At 48.2% G+C, this 27,796-nt stretch overlaps 2 protein-coding genes across 7 annotated transcripts in view; one reads left to right on the top strand and one right to left on the bottom strand.

The window, feature by feature from the left end:
- LOC144792652 (uncharacterized) overlaps window positions 1–27,796 on the bottom strand; it is a 546,052-nt gene that overhangs the window by 461,397 nt on the left and 56,859 nt on the right. The window lies entirely within an intron of this gene.
- Window positions 422–27,514, top strand: DDT (D-dopachrome tautomerase). The gene is made up of 3 exons (XM_078667795.1): window positions 422–634; window positions 13,760–13,935; window positions 24,210–27,514. The coding sequence occupies exons 1-3, from the start codon at window positions 527–529 to the stop codon at window positions 24,280–24,282; spliced, it is 357 nt and encodes a 118-aa protein (XP_078523921.1). The 5' UTR covers window positions 422–526; the 3' UTR covers window positions 24,283–27,514.

The following is a 27,796-nucleotide window of genomic DNA, read 5'->3' as shown; positions in this document are numbered from 1 at the left end:
CCGTGGCCTGGGCCCACCAATAATTAAGAGAACCTGACAGCAGGGTTTGGAAGTCTGTGATTCCGCGATTCTTCACCAACTAATTGTGTGTACTTGTGCTAGACTCCTCTTCACGCACACTGTCACACAATTGGACACACCACGCGACACTAGTCGCAACACTATTTTTGAAGTATACAAACACTTCCATAGGCTTGGAAATTGACAGATTTTATTTTCACTTTAGAAATCTTGCGCCAGTGGTTGAAATGTGATCGGTGATCACACTAACAGTTTCTCTCGTGATGTCGAAACCACTAACTTCCTCCCTTTGATGTACAACTTCAGGAAATTCAGAGCTAACTCCAAGGTCAGTGTACGGCCCCTTTAAGAGCACCGAGAGGCGGTTCCCGGCCATCCAATGGCGAGCCTCGTTTGACCCTCGCTTCCCAGTGAGGCGGAGTGTGCAAAGGTACTCTCTGCAGTCATCTCGCCTCAGTTCCCACCGGCTTTGCGCCTACATCCGAGGACACACGGCGACGCAGAGATGCCTTTCCTGGAGCTAGACACCAACCTCCCGGCCTCGAAGCTGCCCGAAGGCCTCGCAAACAAGCTGAGCTCGGCGGCTGCCAAGATCCTGGACAAGCCTGAGGCGGTGAGGCCGGGGTCGGGTACAGTACTCCTGACACGTCACAAGCCCAGACGACCCCTCACATATGACCCGGGAGCTGACACGGCACCAGCCCCCTCACTTAACCTGAGAGCTGAGGGAGACCACCCTAGCATGCCAGTGCACAAGCTTCCCAGCTAACCCGCCCCCCCACGCCGAGTTGAGCCCAAGAAAGAGGCACAAAGACCAGTCGGATGTTACACCGGTTCTACTTACAGCTTGAGTTCTGAGGGACTCCGCCACATAGCACAAGCTTCCTTCCCAGAGCTGAGCCTTAGAATCAGTCGCACTGACCATTAGCTCCCCGCACACCCTAGAGTTGGAAGAGATGGCACTGGATGGATCCCCACACACCCTAGAGTTGGAAGAGACGGCACTGGCTCCCCGCACACCCTAGAGTTAGAAGAGTCAGCAATGGCTCCCCACACACCCTAGAGTTGGAAGAGACGGCACTGGCTCCCCGCACACCCTAGAGTTAGAAGAGTCAGCAATGGCTCCCCACACACCCTAGAGTTGGAAGAGATGGCACTGGCTCCCCGCACACCCTAGAGTTAGAAGAGTCAGCAATGGCTCCCCACACACCCTAGAGTTGGAAGAGATGGCACACCCTAGAGTTAGAAGAGTCAGCAATGGCTCCCCACACACCCTAGAGTTGGAAGAGACAGCACTGGCTCCCCGCACACCCTAGAGTTAGAAGAGTCAGCAATGGCTCCCTACACACCCTAGAGTTGGAAGAGACGGCACTGGCTCCCCGCACACCCTAGAGTTAGAAGAGTCAGCAATGGCTCCCTACACACCCTAGAGTTGGAAGAGACGGCACTGGCTCCCAGCACACCCTAGAGTTGGAAGAGACAGCACTGGCTCCCCACACACCCTAGAGTTGGAAGAGACAGCACTTGCTCCCCACACACCCTAGAGCTGGAAGAGATGGCACTGGCTCCCCGCACACCCTAGAGTTAGAAGAGTCAGCAATGGCTCCCCACACACCCTAGAGTTGGAAGAGACGGCACTGGCTCCCCACACACCCTAGAGTTGGAAGAGACAGCACTGGCTCCCCGCACACCCTAGAGTTGGAAGAGACAGCACTGGCTCCCAGCACACCCTAGAGTTGGAAGAGACAGCACTGGCTCCCAGCACACCCTAGAGTTGGAAGAGACAGCACTGGCTCCCCGCACACCCTAGAGTTGGAAGAGACGGCACTGGCTTTCGACACACACCCTAGAGTTGGAAGAGACAGCACTTGCTCCCCACACACCCTAGAGTTGGAAGAGATGGCACTGGCTCCCCGCACACCCTAGAGTTAGAAGAGTCAGCAATGGCTCCCCGCACACCCTAGAGTTAGAAGAGTCAGCAATGGCTCCCCACACACCCTAGAGTTGGAAGAGATGGCACTGGCTCCCCGCACACCCTAGAGTTAGAAGAGTCAGCAATGGCTCCCCACACACCCTAGAGTTGGAAGAGACGGCACTGGCTCCCCGCACACCCTAGAGTTAGAAGAGTCAGCAATGGCTCCCCACACACCCTAGAGTTAGAAGAGTCAGCAATGGCTCCCCACACACCCTAGAGTTGGAAGAGACGGCACTGGCTCCCCACACACCCTAGAGTTGGAAGAGATGGCACTGGCTCCCCGCACACCCTAGAGTTGGAAGAGATGGCACTGGCTCCCCGCACACCCTAGAGTTGGAAGAGACGGCACTGGCTTTCGACACACACCCTAGAGTTGGAAGAGACAGCACTTGCTCCCCACACACCCTAGAGTTGGAAGAGATGGCACTGGCTCCCCGCACACCCTAGAGTTAGAAGAGTCAGCAATGGCTCCCCACACACCCTAGAGTTGGAAGAGATGGCACTGGCTCCCCGCACACCCTAGAGTTAGAAGAGTCAGCAATGGCTCCCCACACACCCTAGAGTTGGAAGAGACGGCACTGGCTCCCCGCACACTCTAGAGTTAGAAGAGTCAGCAATGGCTCCCCACACACCCTAGAGTTAGAAGAGTCAGCAATGGCTCCCCACACACCCTAGAGTTGGAAGAGAAGGCACTGGCTCCCCACACACCCTAGAGTTGGAAGAGACAGCACTGGCTCCCCGCACACCCTAGAGTTAGAAGAGTCAGCAATGGCTCCCCACACACCCTAGAGTTGGAAGAGACGGCACTGGCTCCCCACACACCCTAGAGTTGGAAGAGACGGTACTGGCTCCCAGCACACCCTAGAGTTGGAAGAGACAGCACTGGCTCCCCACACACCCTAGAGTTGGAAGAGACAGCACTTGCCCCCCACACACCCTAGAGCTGGAAGAGATGGCACTGGCTGCCCGCACACCCTAGAGTTAGAAGAGTCAGCAATGGCTCCCCACACACCCTAGAGTTGGAAGAGACGGCACTGGCTCCCAGCACACCCTAGAGTTAGAAGAGTCAGCAATGGCTCCCCACACACCCTAGAGTTGGAAGAGACAGCACTGGCTCCCCACACACCCTAGAGTTGGAAGAGACGGTACTGGCTCCCAGCACACCCTAGAGTTGGAAGAGACAGCACTGGCTCCCCGCACACCCTAGAGTTGGAAGAGACAGCACTTGCTCCCCACACACCCTAGAGCTGGAAGAGACGGCACTGGCTCCCAGCACACCCTTGAGTTTGAAGAGACAGTACTGGCTCCCCAAACACCCTAGAGTTGGAAGAGACAGCACTGGCTCCCCACACACCGCACTGGCTCCCCGCACACCCTAGAGTTGGAAGAGACAGCACTGGCTCCCCACACACCGCACTGTCTCCCCGCACACCCTAAAGTTGGAAGAGACGGCACTGGCTTTCGACACACACCCTAGAGTTGGAAGAGACGGCACTGGCTTTCGACACACACCCTAGAGTTGGAAGAGACGGCACTGGCTTTCGACACACACCCTAGAGTTGGAAGAGACGGCACTGGCTTTCGACACACACCCTAGAGTTGGAAGAGACGGCACTGGCTTTCGACACACACCCTAGAGTTGGAAGAGACGGCACTGGCTTTCGACACACCCTAGAGTTGGAAGAGACGGCACTGGCTTTCCACTCACACCCTAGAGTTGGAAGAGACGGCACTGGCTTTCCACACACACCCTAGAGTTGGAAGAGACGGCACTGGCTTTCCACACACACCCTAGAGTTGGAAGAGACGGCACTGGCTTTCCACACACACCCTAGAGTTGGAAGAGACGGCACTGGCTTTCCACACACACCCTAGAGTTGGGAGAGACGGCACTGGCTTTCCACACACACCCTAGAGTTGGAAGAGACGGCACTGGCTCCCCATACACTCTAGAGTTGAAAGAGACTGCACTGGCTAGAGTTGGAAGAGACGGCACTGGCTCCCCATACACTCTAGAGTTGAAAGAGACTCCACTGGCTAGAGTTGGAAGAGACGGCACTCCCGCACACCTTAGAGTTGGGAGAGACAGCATTGGCTTCCCACACACTCTAGATTTGGAAGAGACGGCACTGGCTCCCCACACACCCAGAGTACCAAGAAGGGCATCATTAATCTTCTCACTCCCGCAGTGTTTTAAATGGGATGGTACCCAGTACCTGCTCTTCTTTGATTTGAGAGGAAGAGTAAAGGCACTACTCAGGGCACACTGGTTCTGCACATTAAATAGGAGTACCAGCACTTTTCAGGAGCAGACGGATATTCTAGTGAGTACCCGCACTTCTAGATTTCCATTTAAATTAATGTCCTCCATGAACCCCACCCCAGAACTGGACGAGACCGCAGGAGCACCAGATAAGCCTACTGGAACCGCACGGCCGCGAAGCACATCCTACAAATATTTATCTATGCATTTTTATATAGCGCAAACATTAGCCAAAACTGTTAAAGCACATTGCAATAAAACAGGTTTCATTACAAGCGATACAACATTACAAACAGTTGCTGGTTACAATCGTTACAAAAGTCACAGTGGGACCTCAAAACATAGGGCTATTTGCTTGTGTCGGTCATTACAAAAGCATGCATTATATACAGTTTACTATAAGGGGACCTAGGTGGTGAAGATTGTAGCAGAATGATAAGGTAAGACTGAAGTAGTGCAGTTGGACTCCGTTTTGGGGAGGGTACATTATCTTGGCTAAGGGGACAACTGGCCAAAATGTCTTTGTAGAAAAGGGCTTTCCAGCTCCGCTTTGAGATCTCAGCCTTTGGCCACGCACACAGAACCAGACCTCCATACACACAGAACCAGATGTCTACACCCCCAGAGAGCTGATCCTTCCGACAAAAATATATATATATATATATATATATATATATATATATATATATATATATATTACCTACTGGCGGTCGCCAGTAGGTATATATAGTTAGGATTTTTTTCCTATGGGATTTTTGAAAATTCTATGTTGAATAACTTTGGCGTTTGAGGACGGAATTGGCTGAAATTTTCTGGAAAATGGAACATTTTGTTTCTGAGCAGCCCCTGAAAAAATTAGGGGGGGTTTCGTCAAGCGGGGGCCGAGAAAAAAGGGGGGTCCCAAAACGTGTTTTTAACATTGAGTTTTCCATAGGGCGGTTGGACTCACTTTTAGCTCGATCGGCTGAATGGATTTCCACGAAACTTGGCAAAATTGTAGGGACTGGTAGCCCGATGTGCCTTTGCTATGTCTCAAGATATATGCTCCAGTGGTTTTTACGAAAATTAACTTTGAAAAATATATATTGGGCTACATTGGGCTATATATATGTTGGAGCCCAAATGTAGCCCAATGAAGCCCAATGTAGCCCAAAGATGGCCGCCAGAGACAAAAAAAAACAAATGTAGCCCAAATATCAGCCAGATGTAGCCCAACTATAGCCCAGTGACAGAATGTCCCAGAGTGTTTTAAAGAACAACTAGAACGCTAACAGTCTTACTTATGACAAAAGTATGGCACACCTGAAGTCATCTTGATTGGAATAAAGTGGTAACACTTAATACATTTAATTTGAAAAGGAACAAAATAAGGGGTTTCATTTTGCCATAGAAATGTTATTTATATATATATATATATATATATATATATATATATATAATATATATTCACTGAAAAAACCATAGGTTATAGACCATATATAGTTAGGAATTAGCATTTACAAAACCTTGAAAATTCACTGAAAAAACCATAGGTTATAAACCATATATAGTTAGGAATTAGCATTTAAAAAACCTTACTTTACTCACACAAAACCATTGAAATTCCATATATAGTTAGTTGTACTAACTATATATCGCGCACCCGCAATCCACTGCTGATCATGTCACATATTACATCATTCATGACATGGTCAATGACATCACTGATGACATCACTGATGACATCTCAAATGACATCACTGATGACATCACTGATGACCTCACTGATGACATCGCTGATGACAACATCCAGTGACTGTATGTTTCTGTAAAGTTAAAATATGTCTTACATATTGAAGAATGAGTGGATGTAGAAGTGTCTGAACAAAGGATTTAGTAGGTGCATGACTGACTGTATGAGTGAGTGATTAAATGTGTCTCACTGAGTGCATGGGTTAGTGACTAAACTGTCTTAATTTGTGCATCATTATGTCTGTTGTTCTGTAAACTGCTGCATGTGTTGATCAGTAGCTATATGATTAACTATATGGGTTATTGATTGGTTGCCCAAGTATTTGTATGGGAGACTGAGAGTGTGTATGGGTGGCTGGGAGGTGTATGACTCTCTGCATAGATGTATGGGTTCAAAAGTGCATGTGGAAACAGCTGTATGGGCGGTTGACTGTGTGCATGACTGTATTGGTGAGTGAATAGATATCTCAGTGCTACATGTCAAAGTAAGTACATATGTAAAATACAGTACATGTGAGAGTTGACATATATAAATAACTGTGCATAAGAGCCAGTGAATGTGTGAGTGGCTGTATGGATCATTGTGAACTTGTATCCAGGATTGTATAAGTGAGTAAATATGTTTTAGTATATGTTTGAATAAGTAAGGTGTGTTTAACTGTATAGTTAAGGAAATGGAGGTGTGATTGATTGTTTGCATGACTGACTAGGTGTGTGTGTAACTTCATGGATGAGTGACAATCTGTGAGTCTGTGTTTACACTGAGTGTATCTAAGGTTATATTAGAGTCTGAAGAGGTTCATCGTATTATCACATGAATGATGTCATCAGTGATGTGATCAGTAATGTCAAATGAGATGTCATTAGTGATGTCATCAGTGATGTCATTTGAGATGTCATCAGTGATGTCATCAGTGATGTCACTGACCATGTCATGAATGATGTAATATGTGACATGATCAGCAGTGGATTGCGGGTGCGCGATATATAGTTAGTACAACTAACTATATATGGAATTTCAATGGTTTTGTGTGAGTAAAGTAAGGTTTTTTAAATGCTAATTCCTAACTATATATGGTTTATAACCTATGGTTTTTTCAGTGAATATATATATATATATATATATATATATATATATCAACAATCTTCAAAACCTCCTGCAAGGCGAAATGAAGAGACGGACCCCACGGCTTCAGGCGAGGCAATGTTTTTATTGTTGCAACCTTTCAAGGATGACGCGTTTCAAGCATCAAAGTGTTCTTGATCACACAACGAGCACCGCGTCAGCTCAGCTTTTTTAACTTTTCAAATGCCACCTCCTTTTGTGAGTCACATGACCACTTTCATAGAAAATGAAGAAATACTTATCACGACATTCACAAGAGCATTTGAGTTGATAATGTCTGTAACAGTTTACAAATATACATTATATTGTAAATTAAAAAAGGTCAATTTGCCTGAACTCTACAATTTGTAAAATACAAATTCATTTTCCACCGCATGAATGCTGGAGCTCATAAAGAGATATTACTATAAAAGTTTTCATATAGAAATGAGGGGTGTTATAAATATTTATCATTATAAATACCTATATACAATATGTACATTTCAGAATACATCCTTAGTAACTCTTCATAACATCTGCCTAATGCGTTACTTATGGCTTCGCTGTAGCTGTGTGTCTATTTTTGGAACATATACTTGTATCTGTATGTGATGCTAATATACATACTATCTACAATATTTACAAAATATCAATTCGACATTGTTCCAAATTCTACTGCTGCCCGGATTTTTGTAAAAACACCCTCCATCATATAAACATTAAATTGTATAGTCTATACTCCAATTTTTGAACTAATTTAAATGGCAATTGACTATAATATCAACTTTGGACTATGTCTTGCTCCACATATATTGTACCATTTCTCGGCAATGAGGTTGTGGTACAGTTCCAAGAGTAATAAGTTCCATATTCTAGTCGCACTTCCTAAGAAAGTAGGCTAGAAGTCGTTCCTTTGTAAAGGTAGGAAGCTTCAACAACAATGCTTTTGCATTTCGCAGTGGACTGGTTCCTCCAGAAAGCTTCAGTTTCTTTGCTAAGTCGAGGATTCGATGTGCACCGACTTGTGGGTGATACAGGCCCCAGTTCACCAAACACTGCTGGGCTTAGAAAGAGGCTCACACACAGTACTAGCTCCTCCTAGTGGAACTGAAAGGCGCTAACCTCCTCCCCACATCTCAGCGTCGAGGATCTGGCACAGTTGCCACTCTGAATTGAATTAAATTTATATAGCGCAAAACAATAACCCGAAGGCATCAAGGCGCCTACCAAAACTGATCAAAACAATAAATTACTGCAGATACGCTTGCACAAAGAGGTATGTTTTTAGAGCCTTTTTAAAAGTTTGGAGAGTAGGCAGGGATCTTATTTCCAAAGGGAGGGCATTCCACCCCTTCGGCGCAAGAGTGGAAAAAGCCCTACCTCCCCATTTCACTTTCCTGAAGCGGGGAACAGATAACAGGAGTTTACTCGAGGACCGCAGGTCCCTTACAGGGGTGTACCGAGACAGGATAGATCCGACACCGGTATGACTATTTCTAGCCAGTGCCCTGTAGGTCATACTCAGAATCTTAAAGTGAATGCGAGACTCAACGGGAAGCCAATGCAGCAGCTTTCTAGCCCCTGTGGCTGAAGTACGTCTCGGAAGATCCAGAACAAACCTGGCAGCGGCATTTTGGACCACCTGTAGGCGCTGCAGCAGGGTCTTATTTATGCCCGCATACAGCGCATTACAGTAGTCCATCCTGGAACCAATAAGGGCAACAGCAAGCTGTTTCCTCGCCTGCAAGGATAGATAATGCCTAGTCTTCCTTAGGACATGAATAATGCCCCAGCAGGAAGAGATGGTGCGGCTGACCTGTTTGCCCATATCAAGGGAGGGGTCAATCACCACTCCAAGATTTTTTGCGGTGGGGGTGGGGCAGGCACCTAATTAGTCTGGCCACCAACACGATGACCAGATGTCCTCTTTCCCTCCGAACACCATCACCTCAGTCTTCTCTCCGTTTAGTTTAAGCGTATTCAGGATCATCCATTGACCGACTGCCTCCATACAAGATCTAAAGTTGGAGGCAGTCTGAGCGCTAGCCTGGGAGAGAGAGACGAGGATCTGAGTGTCATCCGCATAGGAGACTATCTCCATCCCATAAGATCTAATAAGCCTGGCAAGTGGGGTCACGTAGATGTTAAATAGGGTCGGACTAAGTGCCGACCCCTGAGGGACCCCCCATAGCACAGGGTGGGATGGAGATAGGAATTCCCCCAGCTTCACTCTTTGAACTCGTGAGTGAGAAAAGATGTGAGAAGATCCAACGCTGTGCCTCGTACACCAATCTCCCTCAGCCGAGATGTTAGGACTGAGGGGGAGAGGGTGTCGAAAGCCGCCGTCAGGTCTAGGAGGATCAGGAGGGTGGTCTGGCCCTCATCAACGCGTGAGCGGATGTCATCCAGCACTATGGTGAGGGCTGACTCGGTGCTGTGTTCCCTCCTGAAACCATGCTGAGAGGGATCAAGACAATCCGAATTCTCAGCAAAAGCGGCGAGGTGCATGTTAAGATGCGCCTCTAACAGCTTTGCTGGGGCCGGGAGTAGGGAAATGGGCCTAAAGTTTTTTAGGACCGACGGATCAAGAGAGGGCTTTTTTAAGAGAGGTCTTACCACAGCGCTTTTCCATTGGGAGGGAAAGGAACCATCTCTTATAGCTCTGTTCATAATGTCCGTCAGAACAGGCAGAAAAAATTCCCTGCACTGCTTAAAGATCCTAAGAGGGCACACATCTAGCGGAGAACCTGATTTGATTTTGTTAAGGAGGTTATCCAGCAACTCCACCGAGAGAGGGGGAAAGGAGCTGAGAGTCCCCACCAACGGCTTTTCAGCCATAGCAGAAGCTACCGCCCCTACAACAGGGGGGGCACTCATAAGGGATTTTTGAAGTTCTATGGCCGAGTAGATGTCCAATATTTTTGTCTGGAAAAAAGAGGCAATATTGTCGCATAGCTCTTGGGACGCCACTACCGGGTCAGGGGTTTGCAGAGTTATCAGTGAGTCTACAACCCGAAAGAGCTTTTTAGGAGAGGACAAAGAGGTTGTGAGGGTCGTAAAATATTCCTGTTTTGCTTTTATAATTTCAGCCTTGTATTTTCTGAGCAAAGCCTTATGGGTTTCCTTATCTTTGAGGTCCCAACCTGCGTGCCAGAGGCGCTCCTGTCGCCTTACCTCCTGCCTCATGAGTCTCAGGTGTTCTGAGTACCAGGGAGCTGAAGGCCTCTTCCTGGCACGTTGTCGAGATTGGAACGGGGCAATTTGATCTAGGACTTCGGTCATAGTTTTTTCGTAGTGCATAGCGGCTGTAGACACAGTTTCTTCCAGAGGGAGGCAGAAGTTAAAAGCCCATGGGGCAAGGGAGCTATTAGAGATATCCCTATAGTTTCTCAGGAATTCTTGATTACATGGGGTGTTTACCGGCTCAGATGTACGCCGACGACAAAGCTGAAAAGAGACGGCCAGATGGTCAGACCATGAGAGAGGGATGGAGTCTTCAATCAGCAGCCTCTCATCGTTAGAAAAAATTCCGTCGAGCGTGTGCCCAGCTCGATGAGTGGCCCCTTTGACATACTGATTAAAGCCGCAGGCTGACATGCTGTCTAACAGAGATATGGTGTCCTTGTTATCCTGTTTTTCCAAATGGAAATTGAAATCTCCTAAGATAGTAAATTCTTTTTGGCCAAAGAAAGGTTCTAGATCTTGGAGAAGCCGCTGGCCAAAGTCCGTTCGAGGACCTGGAGGGCGGTATACCAACATTCCATGTAGGAACGCTGAGTGATCATCCTTTATGGAAAAGGAGAGGGCCTGGAAGCTGTCCTTAGGATCAATGATAGCAGCAGTGTGGCAGTGTAGGTGGTTCCTATATAAAATAGCGATCCCTCCTCCCACCCTGCCAACTCTATCATGACGCACTAAGTAGTAACCCTCCGGGATTGCTTCGATAAGATCAGGGTCGGAGGAATCCTTTCCCCAGGTTTCAGTAATGAAGACCAGGGACGGCTTCCTGTCAGAAACAAATTCCCTAAACAGGATATTATTCTTCACGAGTAATCGGGCGTTTAGAAGAATGCACCCTTCTTTCTCCACCCTAGATACCGGAGCTGTATATTGCTTAGCTCGATATCTCATTTGCGGGATAGGGGGGCGTACCATAATGGCAATGCCACAGCCACAAGTAAGAGGGCGTAGCAAATCGTCAGGAGAGCAGGTATGCGAGCATTTCAGGCTCAGAGGTTTCAATTTCAGCATAGTCTGGCGAGAATACCTGTGTTTAGGGGGGGTGGCGATGTCATCATCAGACGTCCAGCTGTCCAGCCCGTCCTCAGCGCGGACGGGCGCAGACGGGCTGGACTCTGGCGTGACTCCAGCGTAGCGACGGCTTACACGCTGCGCGTCATTTACACTGATTGATATTAGGCTCTAGCCAGTCCACCTGACTGCTAGAGCGCGGCGAATGTTAGCGCTCCCTAGCACCCACCCAAGATGGCGCCCGCCAAAATACTAGCGCGAGGGTCCGGCCCGCTCCAATAGCGGTGAAGGGTACAATTAAGATGCAGCAATGCGGCGGTGACGTTTTAAAATCAGGGGACTAACTGTGCTTAACAGAAAGCAACTAAGGAGAGAGAAAAGGTAATTTAAAAACAATAGCGCGATAAATGCAAGCGCAGTGCAGCACCAAAATACCCCAAAACTGAGATCTCAGCCTTTGGCCACGCACACAGAACCAGACCTCCATACACACAGAACCAGCTGTCTACACCCCCGGACAGCTGAGCCTTCTAACAAATATATATATATATATATATATATATATATATATATATATATATATATATATATATATTTGTCACCAAGGCACTCCCGGTACAGAAGGTGCGCTTTGCACAGCTGGTGCGAGTTGCAGGGACGGGCTTCCCCGGATTATTAATTTCTCACCAAAGAATTATACTCACTCATCCAGGGTGTGATTTTTAGCAGGTTTTAATTATTCCAGTGCCATTACAGCACACAGCACATTACTCCACCATATATATATATATATATATATATATATATATACACATACACCACGCACAAAGAACCAGCTCACTACACCCCCACAAAGTTGAGCCTTCCGATATACACACAAACTCATAGCCCACAACAGCAATAGCCACACATATTGTACCAGCTCCCTCATAGCCACACAACATGTCTTGAGGGGCAAGTTTACAGACACAGCACCAGTTGCGCACAACCTCCACAGAGCTGAGCTTTTAAAGAGATTGCACCAGCCTCTTGCAACCACAAAGATGAACCTTGGAGGGAGCATCAGCATTTAACAGCCTCAGAGAGGAGCATAGAAAAGCACAGTACTAGCTCCTCACACATAAGATCAGAGACTAGGGACAACGACAGGCAATTCACACTAAACAGACTAGATATAAATATGTCTTACTTAAGGGTTAACTTTCCAAGGTCACGCTGTTACTGATTACCAGGCTTTTATGATGTGCTTACCTCTGATCTTTAGGAATCTTAAATGTACATTTAATGATGATTCACCTGTGTTTATCTACTTTTGTACTCGTTGTTCCTTTTTTATGTGCTTTGTATCCTTTTTAAAGTTTTAATTAACTAAAATAAAATTTTTTTTTTACTTCAACATCAGCCACTCACCCCAAATAGTTTAGCCTAGAGAGCGACACCACCAGCTACATAGTCTTCATCCCAACTCGTGCCTCTTCGTTCAGCACTCTACACTCCTGTTCCTCTATCTGAATATTGCGGGTTCTTCTTTATCCTAACCTTCCCTCTGTCAAGGTTTACCTATCTTTCACTTCCTCCTCTGGTTTCTCTCTCTTGCTTTAGGTCAATGTCTGATTAAAAACAAGTCCTGGTCCTCAAGAATGAGCATCTTCCAACAGCCGGCACAAATTAAGCACTGGTTGTCATAGAATCAAACCAGAGACCAGCATCACACACAGTTGTGCGCAGCGCAGTGGGAGCCAGATAGTTGCAGTTTGCAGCTAGCTCCAGGGGCATATGAAGCAGGACAGGTGCCCAAGCCTGCAGGTGACAAACTGGCCAATACCAGTTTGAGTCTGCTGTAGTGACGTGGGAATATGGCGTGGGAAGCTGGATGCCTTATCTCTCAACACCTTAGTAGCTGATCTCTCACACAGTACCAGTTCCTCACATTCCCAAAGCTAGGCCTAGAGAAAGACACCGCCTGCTACCCACTACCACCAAGTTCTCTCTACCCCATGCTATTGCTGTCAGAGCTGGGTTTAGATGCCCACCGAGCAAGGGCCTAGTAATGCATAGCACAAGGCCTCTGCACAGCTGAACAAAGCATCCCAATGCCTTCACCTTCTGAACGAGAAAGACCGTACCCACCCAAACCTGCAGGGCTGAGTCCAGAGAAAGGCGGAATCAGGTCTCCACACCATCAGACCAGAAACTGTCCCTACATGCCTTTACTTCCGATCAGAGCTGAAAAACACAGTACCAGCATTAAAAGTTCCTCACCGCCTACCAGATCACACACCACCACTGTTCGGTCTTGGACTTGCCCACCAGGCCCTCGCTAAGCTTCTCAAGTCTGTAATCGAGGGGTCCGTCCACTGGGAAGACTCCCCTTAGCCTCTTTCTGATCGTAGGATTTGTGCTTCTTTTCCAGAAAGTGAACGTGACCGTGAAGAGTGATCTGACCATGCTGATTGGCGGTTCATCTGCACCATGCGTACAGCTGGCCATTACTTCCATTGCTGTGGTGGGGACAGCAGAGCAGAACAAGGAGCACAGTGCCCGCTTCTTCCAGTTCCTAACCCAGGAACTCGGGCTCCCCACTGACAGGTATGAGATGCCATTACTATATATAGGGCAGGGGGCCAGTGAGCTGCGTATCAACTTGGCTGTCAGTGCACCAAGTAGTGTTGGTTTTGCATGCTAATGGCAACAGCCAAAGCAGTTTAGACTACACCATGCTGATGACATCTTTCACTTCAAATTTTTAAAAGTGCCAGTCATACATCTGGCTCACTAATGGCACCAAATGTTTTTGCCCACAACTGTTTTCTCTAGATTGTCAAACAATTGTGGGAAATGCAGTTGGAAATGACTATGAAAACGTAAGTCACTTTGTGACCAGCATGTCTCTCGATGCAAAAAGTAAAAACCTAATTAAAAAGTCAGTCAATAATTCATTCGGTAATTCAAAACCACACAAAGGCAACAGCCATTAAAACCAAGTATGTTTATAGAAAAATACAAATATATAAATACGAATACAATCATCCATAAAAACATATTGCAGTACATTCATTAAGACGGTAAAAGTAACAGCTCATTATTTAAAAAGCCCCTTAGTCGTTAGATAGATTTTTCCTAAGTCTAAGGGCACTAGAAAAGAAACTTGCAACCCCAAAACAGACCAAGGGGGAAGAGCATTTGTAAATACAGGAAAGCTGGTTTCACTTATGCAAACTGATGGTTTCTAAACTAGGGAATAATATATATGTTCCCTAGTGTACAATGAAAATCAAAGAAGAGGAGGGGCGTGGCTTGAACTCCGCCGAGCATGGACGCCTGAGCTCTGGGCTGATCTCGGCGTTTATCCTGATCCAGACTTCCCCCGGCAGCGCCGGCGACCCAGCGTGGTGCCTAGGAGTAGCGGAGCACCTTGGTGGCGATTGTGTGCGGGGAGAGGTTCCCGGAGGCGGCGAGCCCGGAGACCGGAGGGGCTCCGCCTACGGCGATCGGCCATCTTGCCTGTGGCCTGCTGCGGCCTATTGATCCCTGGCCTAAATTTGCAAGGGGCCGCTGAGAAGCCTGAACCGCCGCGGACGAGCGGAGGCCGGCACTTGCCTGAAACCTGCATCCTGATGAATATTGAAACGGGCGCCCTGCAATGACACCTGCGGGCAATTGCGGCAGCAAAGATAGCAGCTGGTGGCACCTTGGAGGTGGGGCCCGGTGAGTTTTGCCACGACCCCATCGCGCCCGATTCGCGGCGCGGTGTGATCGCCGGAGGGGGGCGGCACCTTGGTGCGGATCTGACACGGCATCGCCCTGTGCAGGGAGCGGCACTGCCTAGAGGCCTGGCTGGCTGTGCTGTCAGAGGCGCGGCACGGCCGGTGGGCAGGAAGCGGAGCCCGGCCCAGGGGGGATAGCTGAAGCACCCGAGGCAGTGTGTGGTGCTCAGCCTGCCGAGGAGGCTGTGCCGGTGGGCCACTGAATAGGTGGCTGGTGTGCCCACAAGCTGGGCGGGACTCTGACAGGGGTGCCCCGTCCACTACCTGGCGGTATCAACGGTGGTAGTGCCTTGACCCCTGCGCGGCGCAGTTCTGGGCGCTTGGTGGCCCCTGGAGGATCCTTGGTGGCGGAGCTGGCCCGCGGACACTGAGTTGCCTCCACGACTGGCTACCTACAGAGAAGAGCAGCTTGGGACCATGGCGGACCCCTCCAGATACGGGGATACCCGGCCGGATTACCCCATATTCAGTGAGGCGCTGCGGCTGTTGTGCGCCCCTGGTGGTTCTGATCGGAGGGTGCTGAGGCTGGCAGGTGGTGCCCCCACTGGATCGGTGGGTGCCTGTGGGCCCGCGGCGCCATCTGGAGTGAGGGCTGGTGCCTGGACCTTCTCGCACGGGCGGCCCCCCAGGCCACAGTCCTGGTAAACTGACTGGACGGAACAGCTAGGGGCACGATCCCTATTTCAACCAGTGGCACCTCGAGGAGTTGGCATTTTGGCGACTGGCACGATTTGCGAGGCCCGGGGCTGCACCATGGGGAAGCCGCGAAAAGGAGCAGGAGCGTCGCCTGCCGACCAGGCTGAGGACCTTCCGGAGGTTCAAGGACAGAGCTCGACTGATGGCCAGAGTGCGGGGCTATAGCAGCAGCAGATGGACCAGATCCTCAAGGCCATAGGGGACACTAGAGACGCGCTGCGGCAGGACATTGTGCAGGTATCGACGGGCCTAGGCCTGCTGAAGGCGGACCACGACAAGCTCGCCGATCGAGTCAAGACTGCGGAGCTAGTGCTGGAGACACTGGAGCCGGCCCAGAAAGCAGCGGATGCCACGATGGAGGACTTATTGCGTAGAGTGCGCCAACTGGAAAGGAGAGCGGAGGATGCAGAAGGGCGCAATAGGCGCAATAACGTCGGAGTGGTGGGATTGCCGGAAAATATTGAAGGGAGCGACATGGTCTCCTTCCTGGAAAAGTGGCTGCGGGATGTGGTGGTCCCTGAGGGCCTGACGCACTTCTACACGCTGGAGAGGGCTCACAGGGTCCCGGCCAGGCCCCCGGCCGCCCCCCCCCCCCCCCCCCCCCCCGGTCGGTGGTTGCACGCCTGCTGCATTTCAGAGACCGGGACATCATCCTACGACAGGCCAGCTGGCTCATATAAGGTGGACAACGCCTCGGTGTCTCTCTTCCCCGATTACTCTCAGGAGGTCCAACGTAGCCGCTTCTCCTTCTTAGCGGTCAGGAGGGCCCTTCGTGACGAGGGAGTGCAGTACTCCTCACTGTTTCCGCGCGCCTGAAAGTGATGGTGGATGGAGTAGCGACATTTTGTGATACGCCGGATGACGCTTGGCAATGGCTGGAACGGTACCGAGCGGGCAAAGACGGCGCTGGCAACTGGGCAGAGGCAGCGGAGAAGCGACCGAAGCCACGCAGGAGTAGGCGCAACCGGAAACGCGTACAGAACAGGAGTTCCTCATCCGCATGGCAGACGGAGCTGGAGAGGCAGGCTGCCCTACAGGCGGTGTCGGTTATCTCTGAAGAGGTGACGGAGGCCCCATTGATAGACTCAGGCTCCCAGCTGGGATCTGATGAGGTGGATTTTGGAGGCTCTGATGGGGGCTCTGAAAAAGAACCTGGGGAGCTGCCTCAGGTTACCCCACAGATGGCCGATGGACTGCTGGACGAATGACCCTCCCAGATGCTGGGCGAAGTACAGTAAGTGGGCATGCTCGGCCTGTGGCGTTGACCCTGTGGGAGACACTGGGGGACCGTTTCCTGGGGCGCTGGGAGGAACGCTTTCTTCTGTATTGAGGGGAAACTGCCGGTGAGTGAGAGGGCCCTGGAGGATTGGGGATACACATGGGTTGAGACGCTGCTGGGGTGACGAGGTTAACATGTATGGGATCGGCCTATCACGGTGTGGTGGGTCTCTTGCTGTCCGGCCTGGCTGGTGTGGGGTCACCCCCTCTACCTCACATAACTTGTGATTCTCTGGTGGTTACGAGAGTTTCCCTCGTTGACGGGGGTCGGGTTTGGATGGGTAACAACTGTTTGGCGCCTGTTCTGGGGGAGGGTGGGTTGGGGGTTGGTTGGGGCTGTTTCACGTTACAAGGGGTTGTCAGTGTGCCGGTAGGGTTGTGTGGGGTTGGATCCAGCTATAGGCCTACTGATGGCGGCTAGACTTGAATTGAAATGTATTACTTGGAATGTGCGGGGGCTCAACGCAATGAGGAAGCGATATAAGGTACATGCATATTTGGTCCGCAGGGGGGTCCAGGTGGCCTTTTTACAGGAGACACACTTCACTCAGGCGGAAGGGCAGGCGCTGCAGCGGCGATGGAGGGGGCAACTCTTCTATACCACATATTCCGCTTATGCTAGGGGGACATTGATCTGGGGGCGCGCAGGTGTCCCCTTTCAACCCATGACGACGATGGTAGACACGGACGGGAGGTTTGTGGCTGTGTTAGGACGTCTCGATGGCCGGGACGTTACGCTTTTCAGTGACTATGTCCCGAATTCCGATCAGGCCGTGTTCTTCTTGACGCTTTCGGGGAGGCTGGCGTCCCTATTGGTGGGCACTGTGTTTATGGGGGGGACTTTAATTCGGTGGTGGACGTGGAGATGGATCGTTCCCATCCTCCACTGGCACAATCGGTAGTGCGCAGGGTGGCCATGGCGCGGAGGAGCTGGCAGGAAAAATGGGACCTCTTAGATGCCTGGCGGACGCACCACCCCGCGGATAGGGATTATTCGTTTTACTCTGCACCCCATGACTTTCACGTGCGCTTTGACACTGGTCTTTGCACACCTGGAGCCCAGGAACTCACACGTCGCAGCGAATACCTAGCGAGGACTATCTCGGATCATAATCCTTGCTTGCTCACGGTCCTCTGGTCGAGACAACGGCAATCGGTTCCTACATGGAGACTGAACCCGCTGGAGCTGGAGGACCCGGTGTTTAGTGCAGAGATACGGGAGGGCAATGAGCATTACTTTCAGGAGAACGCGGGGTCCACGACTACTAGGGCGCGTGAGTGGTGCGCCTTCAAAGTGGTGATACGAGGTGTGTGCCTCTCATCCACAGCGGGGGCGCGCCGGACATTGTTAGGTGACATAGAACGGGAGGAGGCCTCCCTGCGGCAGGCAGAGAAGGCCAGTCATATGGCCGGGGGCAGTAGAGAGGAAGTGCTAGCGGCTCGGGAGCGGGTGGCCACTCATGTTGAGAGGCTTCGCTGCCTTGATAACAGAGAGTACATGGTCCAGGCGCACGCTGAGAGAGATCGGGTAGGTACGTTGTTAGCGTGGCTGTCCAACCCGCACACTAGGGGCGCGCCGATATTGTCACTGGCTACGCCCGCGGGGGACCTGGTTCATTCGCAGAAAGAGATTAACAACCAGTTTCTGGATTATTACACGGAGCTCTACCGGAGCAGGTTGATGGTGCCTACGGCTGGCTTGGATACCTTCTTAGAGGAGGCGCAGTTACCGCAGTTAGACTCCGAACAGGGGGACGCGTTGGGTGCTGCTATATGACTAGGGGAGATTAGAGCAGCGGTTAAGCACATGGCCAGGAAAAAGACGCCGGGGGCTGACGGTTTGCCGGTGGAATTTTACGCCTCGTACATTGACCTCCTGGCGCCTCAATTACACAGGTGTATGGTGAGGCCTGGGAACTGGGCAAGCTGCCACCATCGGCCAGAGAGGCGATCATAGTGCCGTTGTTGAAGAAGGGCGGACTACCTACCGCAAGGACGGGTTATCGTCCGCTCTCGATGCTCACTGTGGACTATAAGGTGTTGAGTAGGATCTTGGCCACGCGGCTGTCCGTGCACATGCGTATGCTGGTGCACCCCGGATCAGTCGGGCTTCATTCCCACGCGGAACACCTCGACGTGCATACGGCGACTGTTACGGGTCATGGAAGTTGAGGGGGAGGGTCCGCCGGGCACGGCTCTGCTGTCGGTGGATATCGAAAAAGCATTCAATAGTGTGGAATGGTCGTATTTGTTTTGCGTGCTTCGTAGGTTCGGGTTAGGGGATGGTTTCGTCCATTGGACGCAGCTGCTGTATAACTCCGCTACCGCCAGGGTTCGTACGGGCCGTTCAGTATCTGCGGCATGTCCGGTGGAAAGAGGCACCCGACAGGGTTGCTCCTTGTCCCCGCTCCTCTTCGCGTTAGCGATCGAGCCTCTGGCAGCACAAGCCCGGCAGGGACGACACTATGAGGGGGTGCTGCTGCGTGGCGATCCACGTTATATCTCCCTGTATGCTGATGACCTCTTACTATATCTGGCCGACGTGGAGACCTCGGTGCGAGGAGCACGGGTCCTCCTCCGGGAGTTTGGCGAGCTGTCGGGGCTGCATGTTAACTGGTCCAAGACCTGTTTATTCCCACTGACTCCACATTGCGCCCAGCCCACAGCGCTGGAGGGACTGCGTTGGGAGTCGGAGTGCTTACCATACCGTGGTGTCCATATTTACCACACCCACTCGCTCCTATATGAGGGGAATGTGGGCAGAGCATTGAGGGGCATTAGAGGCAGTATGGGGTTTTGGCGTACCCTTCCGCTGTCAGTGGCCGGACAAATAGCGTTGTTAAAGATGATGGCCCTCCCGCGGCTGCTTTATTTTTTTCGCACACTACCGGTGTGGATTCCGATTTCCTTCTTCAGGATGCTGTGGTCGATGGTGATAGGGTTCATCTGGGGCTCCGGCAGGAGACCCGTGGTATTGAACACCCTGCTCAGATCGCGGGAGGAAGGAGGTTTGGCGGTACCAGATTTTGAGTGGTACTACCTGGCGGCACAGCTGCAGTGGCTCACGCAGGCAGTGGCACGGGAGTTTAGAGGCCCAGACGGTCCACAGGGCAGAATTATTCAGCGCCATGTCTTGTCCTTTATAGTGCTCCAGCAGAGGCTTCGGCTGGACCAGCTCACTCTCGAGGAGCGTACCCTTCGCCAATGCTGGCTGCGTAGCCAGAAACGGGCGGGATTCACCACCCCGTATGCCCCGGAGATCCCTCTGGGCATGTGCACCGCCCTCCCACATGGCGGGGATTGGTCAGCACTGGCCGGCTGGGAGGAACGTGGGGTCCACATGATAGGGGACCTGTATAGAGATGGTACCTTGCTGCCATTCCACGAACTGCAGAGCGCCTTTGATGTGCCGAGGGGTGACTTTTTGTTACATACGGCTTTGGTGTCGGGAATCCAGAAACTCTGGAAGATGGGTCTGGCGGAACCCCCCACGTCATCGGTCTGCCAATACGTCACGATGGCCGCTGGCACTTTCAAGGCTATTACCTGCTTGTACAGGAGATTGGCATTGGAGGGACCGCCGCCCCTGGATGGGTTGAGGGAGCGCTGGGAGGAAGACCTCGGCCGGCCGATACCGGAGGCAACCTGGCCACAGCTCGTGCGGCGGGCCTGGAAGCGCACACGCAATGTTCGGTTTCAGTTGGTCCAATATTTTACGCTACACAGGGCTTATTTGACGCCGGTTAAAATCCAACAGGTCTTTGGAGGAGCTCACTCAGTGTGCCCTCGATGCAACGCAGAAGGAGCTGACTTTGGTCATATGTTTTGGTCCTGCGCAGGGCTAGGTGCATACTGGACCGATGTTATGACATGTTTGAATGAGATCACGGGGCGTCAAATTGAAGTAAGCATGGGGACTTGCCTTTTACTTTGGTTTCCACACACACCAGCCACTAAAATCACAAGCAAATTCTTTGACCTGGGGTTGATTATGGCCAAGAGGGAGCTCACTATGCACTGGAAGTCCAGGGGGGCCCAGCTTTCTGAGGTGGCGAGGGAGTTTCCAACAATGGGCGAATAGTGAAGGGACTCTTAGACTACAACTAGCCAGACGCACTTCTAATGACAAAGCGCTGGATGCGGCCAGGGCGTGGGGCGCACTGGTGGCGGACCTTCAGTCAACGGTGGAAGCTAGTGGGGGAGATGAGACGGATGCACTGGCGAGTAAGACGCTAGAGACTAGGGTGGGGAGTGCGGGGGTGCACACGGGAGGTGAGACCAGCTAGGCCCTTGCATTTCGGGTCACGTGATGGTTTACGCACTCTTGCTGAAAGGGAACGAAGGACCGCTAGGGCCTCATGAAATGCTTTGCACACTTTCTGGGTTATCGAACGGCTGAGGGTTGCAATTGTGAGTGTCCTCGAAGGAGTTGGGTGTTGCAGCACAAAGGTTTATGCCACTCTATAGGATGGACAGTAGGAGGCACACGGACTGGGGGGGTGGGAGTAGAGGGGGAGGGGGACTCGAATAGGGACAGAGTGTGCGGACTAATGTTGATTTTTGTCCTGACAATGGGCCACGGTGATGAAGATCCGCTTATGCTGTATGTTTGAAGAAAAATTAATGAAAATCTGTTAAAAAAAAAAGAAAATCAAAGAAGAATATAAAATGCATGGTGTCTTGCTAAGAAAAAATTGTCGCAGGGACACTGTTTCAAATCCCCCAGCTTGTAAAACCCTTTTGGAACAGCTAAAAACAAATGTATTATGTTCAACCTGAACCTTGTCAATAAAAAACGAGGATGTGAATCATTTACAAACGTCCAGTATGGTTCTCTGTGAAAGCATGCGGTCAATAAAATGTATTGTTTCATAGTGGGTTTAAGGAGTTCACTTTCCTCTTTCAAACTGCCACCTACATAAAAACGTATTTTTTAAATTCAGCAACTCCCTTGGCCATAATGGTCTAGTAAATAATACTTTGTGTCTCACACTCTCCAACATATCCTTGACAAACCTAAGCCAGGGGATATGGAGTTCTCTCTCAAGTGATCTACAGTCCTTAATGTGGGCCAGGGCAGTATAATCAGTGATGTACCCCAGTCTTACCTCCTTGTGAACCACAACTTTGTTTAATCTAATTAAAAGGTAAATGAAGGAGTTGTTTAGAAAAGTAACAGTTTTCTTCTTAGGTATTTTTTTATCACTGTGGTACATGTTTTTCCTTGTGAGATGACCATAGAGTATGGCTGAATCGAGAAGTATGGTGTAGTCAGCTGGTGGACTCCACTGACCAGTTCCCATGGCGCAACTTGTCTGTAATGCAAGACCTGCAACACTTTGTCACGTGCTGCGGTATTGGATTGGTTTGAACTTTGCTGCCAGGGCTGGTATTGTCTCCCAGCTGGGCCTGGATGTTGCTGCTTTAAAGAAGAGACAACACTTTTGAACGGTGAGAGTTTTGTAAAGTAATGTAATGGGTGTTGTAGATGTATACTACAACACCCCTTAACCTGCTTTTCAAAGCTCTCACCCGTAGAAAGTTTTTTTTTTTTTTTGGGGGGGGTACTGAAAATACATCACTCCTCTAGTGGAGTAATCTGTCTGTACAGATAGTATCTGAAGGGACAGGGCTTGTCAGACCTTTGGGTGGGCTACTGGGGCTGCTGAACCACAGCAATAGTGGTTGAGTTAGTTTGTCATGGCTGCCCTGGAATACATTCTATATGGCTCAGCAAACTGTGCCAAGTATAATCCTTTCTGCACTTGACTCTCCTAGTAGCGAGGGCAAGCAGTCACAGGCTGCTCAGGTAGGTAGTGTCTGGGACAAGAGCTCAGAACTCAACAGTAAACTAACGAACACAATTGCGCAATGTCCAGCCCAGTGCTAATTTCTTATGGAACAAGAGTCCTTTAATCTCGCAGCAGAACTAGATGCTGCAAATTCAAATGGATTCATCAAAAAGGGTTGTTTTAATAAATTACGCTTTAAGAGCGAGGCCCTACACTCCGCTTTCTTCCTGGAATTCGTACTGACTCCTGCTGTGGTCAAAATACTGCCACTTCCGTCCCACTACATTGCGGTGCATGCAAGATAAGGCTCGCATGCCAGTAGCTCAAAAGGTTCTCCCAAGTTAAATGAGCAATTCAGTTAAATGTTTTTTGTGGTTCCTCTGCAAAAAGTGCCAGCAGACTCTTCTGTGTGCGTCAGTCTTTTGTCCTCTGGGCCGACTAAGCCTCCCAATTTTGACGGGTTTGGACCTGGCTTAATGTAGTAACTTGCTCTCCAATTTCTTGGAGATTTAGCAAGCTGTACCAAAGGTATATATGCATGAACCTTTTTCCCATCCTTGATTGATTTCCACAACTCCTAACCAACCAAGAGTAAAACGAAACATGCTATATTTTTGCTAAATTACGTTAAGACATAGTTATATCCAAATAATAAAAAAGATCTTAACATATCTTTAAAATAGCAGGATATCTACAAGTTTATCCCTTTAAAGACACCCTTTTGTAAGTCAAATGCCACAAAAGCTAGTGAACACTTACTCTAAATTATAAAAGGAGTCTTTTTTTTCTTTTCTTTAAATAAAATTTAAATTTGCTACTGGGTTTGGTGTAAATCCATTTTGAGGTTTTAGACATGCCAGAACTAAAATTCCTATGGGACGTAAAATTGAAAATGCTTTAAAAAAAAAAAAAAACTCTTCCTTTAAGTCTCAGCCCCTTCCACGTATCTGCAAGATCACTGGGTGGCAGATCTCAAGAAGATTTGGCAAAAGGCACCTAAGTGATCACAAAGCAAAGTCTGTTACTTTACTTTACCGTTTATATCTTTGTAGAATTAAAATAGAACATTCCGAGCCCAGTTACTATATTGTGGAATTCACAGCCGGGGTTCCTATAACATACAAACTTGAAATCTATTGTTACAGGTAATTTACTGTTTTCTTTTGCTTTGTTCCTCCCTGAGTTTAGATATTGTTGCGTTCGCCTGATTGCTTTGTGCCAGCCGGCGTCCAATCTTACAATCCTGCAGTTGTGTGTGGATATTTAGTAAGCAGTCGCTAGTTTCAGTAGTGCCTTTTATATTGATCAGTTTGTTCTCTCTTTGGTGAAGGATTCTACTTCGATTCTACCCACTGGAACCCTGGCAACTTGGGAAGAACGGAACAGTTGCAACCTTTTTGTGACCTTCAAAGACCACCAGTACGTGCAAGAAAGACCTGTCCAACTTCTGCCTTCTCAACTGTCTACAGCACCGTATGTGATTTGTTCTCTCACTCTTCGATCAAGATATAGTAACTCTAGGACATTTTTCTTAGAAAGGTTTTTGCTAAGCCTGGATTGTGCCCATCCAGTTTTGAAGTCCAACTTCCTCATTCGGAGCCTGAAGGATGCAATTACCGAGCCGATGGTAGTAGCTATTTACTTTGGTATACCAGGGTTAGTATAGGCTGTGCAATAGATTGTGGACCATGGTATACAAAGTCATTAACACAATATGCCTACTTTCTGAAGATATAGTATTTGTTTCTTAAAGTGCATCTCCATCTAATTGAAGCACAAGAGAACTGCTTAGTAATTTTTACATTCAAGATGAGCAAAGTGGGTAGCTGCAATTGAAAAACTTAACTCCTGGGAGAAGGACTTGTTTGTTGGTTCTTGAACACATTACTTTATAGAGGGAGTGCACGGGACTGTTAGTAGTATTAGAACTGGAAGCAAGATCAGTATTTGGTTTTTCAACATTTATACTGTGCATTTTGTATGATCCATGTGAATGGCAGAGAACTCTAAAAACTATAAATGTCCTTGCCCAAATTAGAATATATCCAAAAACGTCAATATTTTACATCTTTGCAGATGAACTGGTCATATTCTTCTACTATGGTTATTCCGATCTCTTGTATGTTTGTGCTCTCAGCTTTTCGAAATAAAGAAGATAGAAATGGGGTATTTATGTAGTGATTGGATTCACAAGTAGCAAGCTTGGCAGGGTGGCCCTACCCTTGGCAGACTTGAGAGAATGCAAATAAAATTGTGCTGGGTCGGAATATGACTTCTTGAATTGTGGTTGTTTTCTACTGTGGGGTTTGTCTGATATTCAATTGCGTTGAAATAGGAGTGGGTGAATTATTCCCACTTCTAATGGAACAAGGTGAACCTCTTGCAGCGGACAAAAGAAAAATGGTTAACCAAAGCATAGAAGTTTTTGCCCAACATAACTGCTTTGGTCATGTGGAATGTCCAGTTTCCACTTGTCCAGAACTCAGTAAGATCTGTGAAATGCTTGAGCATACGTGTTGTTTTACATCTTGTTCATTTAAGTTGCTCAACAAGAAATGAATTCCTGCCTTTTTTTTTTTTTTTTTTTTTGCTCATAACCTTTATGCTGACTCACTCTGTTGGCAAAGCAATATAGATCATTTTTGGCCTACAGAAAAACTACCACACTTACAGATTGCAACCGTCCTAGCTAACTATAGAACACCAAATGCAATGAGTTAGTCCCCTGTCTCACATGGAAAGTCACCAATACAAAACCATCCACGTAATTTTTCAGATATCTTCAAATTCAATCTACCATGCTACGCTTCCACTTGGACCACAAGCTGTTCATTCCAAAATGGAGACTAGCAAGATATGGGGACAAAATGCTGAGAGGTGGGGAATATGTTTCCCAGCGACCTCTGGACAATTTCACAGCCTTCAAAAACTGCCTGAAACAACTTCTGCTGAAGAAACAAACATGATTTTTTCCATCTGAACTATATTATGAGGACTGCAGGAAAGCAGATCATTTTCATCTGCAAGGTCTGGATGAATTCACCAAACCCCTCTCATGGTAGAATCCAATGACTGTCACCTACAAAGTCCCCATTCTTTTACAGCACAAGGTACAAGCATAATCTCTGCAATCTTAGTTCCATTTTCTTTACGGCCTCTTGCTCTCTATTCTTTTCATCTCTTCCCTACCCCCATAATCTGCAGTTCCTCATTTTAGTTGTAATGTATTACCTAAAAATGTTTATTTCACAACCAGAATATATGATGTACCCGGAAATGGTACCCCTGCCATTTGTTATGCTTCACATATGGTATAATAAAGAACATTTTGCCTACAGAATAAAGGTGCAGTGGTGATAAATTGGGGCATTTTGTATAGAACCCAAACTACTCTTTAGAAGCCTGATACTGCTTATGGGGCTTAGCCCACACAGATGGTGTTTTTTTAAAACTGTAACTAAAAATCAATCTGCCCCCCTCTGCACCCCTCCACCCCCCTTTTAAATTCTGAAAGTATGTTTGCAAGAGGAAAAAAGTTAAAGGGGTATTGTAGGTAAAGTTATTCCAGTTGCATAGTTTAAAATCTAATTTGGATTACGCCTTATGAAGCAACTCTTCACTCTAATTATACATACTTAAAGCTTTGTTTGAGCGATACAAGCATGCCATAAGATAGTAAATAGTGTTAAAGAAAATCAAGCACTGGTTAGATGGCATGCACTAGTCATAAATCGGTCTACCTCTGCAAAAACTGAGCTGGTCATAAAATGATTCTTTAGTGGAAAGGACGGTGCGTGTTTTTGTTCATTGTATTTCACTAGACAATTTCATAAACTCAATTTGCGATAAAAGCGTGTGTAAGTGGACTTGAAACAAATAAAAGGTATGGTCAATTAATGTGACGTGTTCTATTTTTTAAAACTGTTTTATGTGTTTGTCTTTTTTCTTCTTACTGTGGAGGTTATTAGGTTTGGCTGAAGACCTTTGTCCAGTGGATTAGGGTAATTCAATGGAGTTAGTAAGCTTATGATTGTCAGGTAGAGCTGCATTATGGTGTTTATCTTCAGTGGACTGCTTTCTGTTAAGCCTTTCACTTGCACTTTTCTGAACCTTTGCTACTCATCACTCCCATCAGGGCAACATTAGGCTTTTTCTACGGGTTCTTTACTGGAAAAAAATCAAGGCTACAACAAGGACCTAAGACTAGATCGTTGTCAACAATGAATATCAGAAAATTTGATTTGTGGAAAAAATTGTCATGTAAATATTTCATGGTGCTTTGTGTGGTCTTAACAATGGCACTGTTCTTCTGTTTAGTATAGTTTCTCCATATGTAAAGGAAAATACATTTTTAAAGAAAATAACATTGCTAATGTGTTTATTGAACTGTTTATTTTACACATCTTATAAATCAGGAAAGGTTTGAAGAAATTAATTCTACAAATGAATATAACACTAATATAAGTTTCCAACCTTGTGTAGAAAGAAAAATTAAAGGTATCTTAAGATGCCTTACTGTAAGGAGGAACATCAAAAATGGCAAATGTATGATCTGTAATGCAGCTATAAGAGTGTAGCTGAAGAGCAGTATAATAAAACCCACTTCAAACTGGCAGCTCAAATGCCAAACTGTAAGACTTGATTTTTTTTCTTTTATTTTTTTTCTTTGCATAAACTTGCACAAGCTCCTTTGGTAAATGTGTTTACTCATTAATCTTCGACATTTCTGTACTTTGTGTTAGGATATATTCAGTACCTTAATTACATATATATGTATTTGCGGTTTTAAGTTATGCAAACAGGTCCACTAGGGAAGGAGAGCACTTTACATAGTAGCAGAAAGCACCAAAACCGGCTTATCAGTTATGCTAAAACATTAGTGAAAGTCTGTAGTACATGATAACCTTGAAGATAATA

This window comes from Lissotriton helveticus, chromosome 11 (assembly GCF_964261635.1).
Source record: "Lissotriton helveticus chromosome 11, aLisHel1.1, whole genome shotgun sequence".
NCBI classification, from domain to species: Eukaryota; Metazoa; Chordata; class Amphibia; order Caudata; family Salamandridae; genus Lissotriton; species Lissotriton helveticus.
The sequence above is the reverse complement of the archived record's forward strand: the minus strand, read 5'-3'. Positions and strand labels throughout refer to the sequence as shown.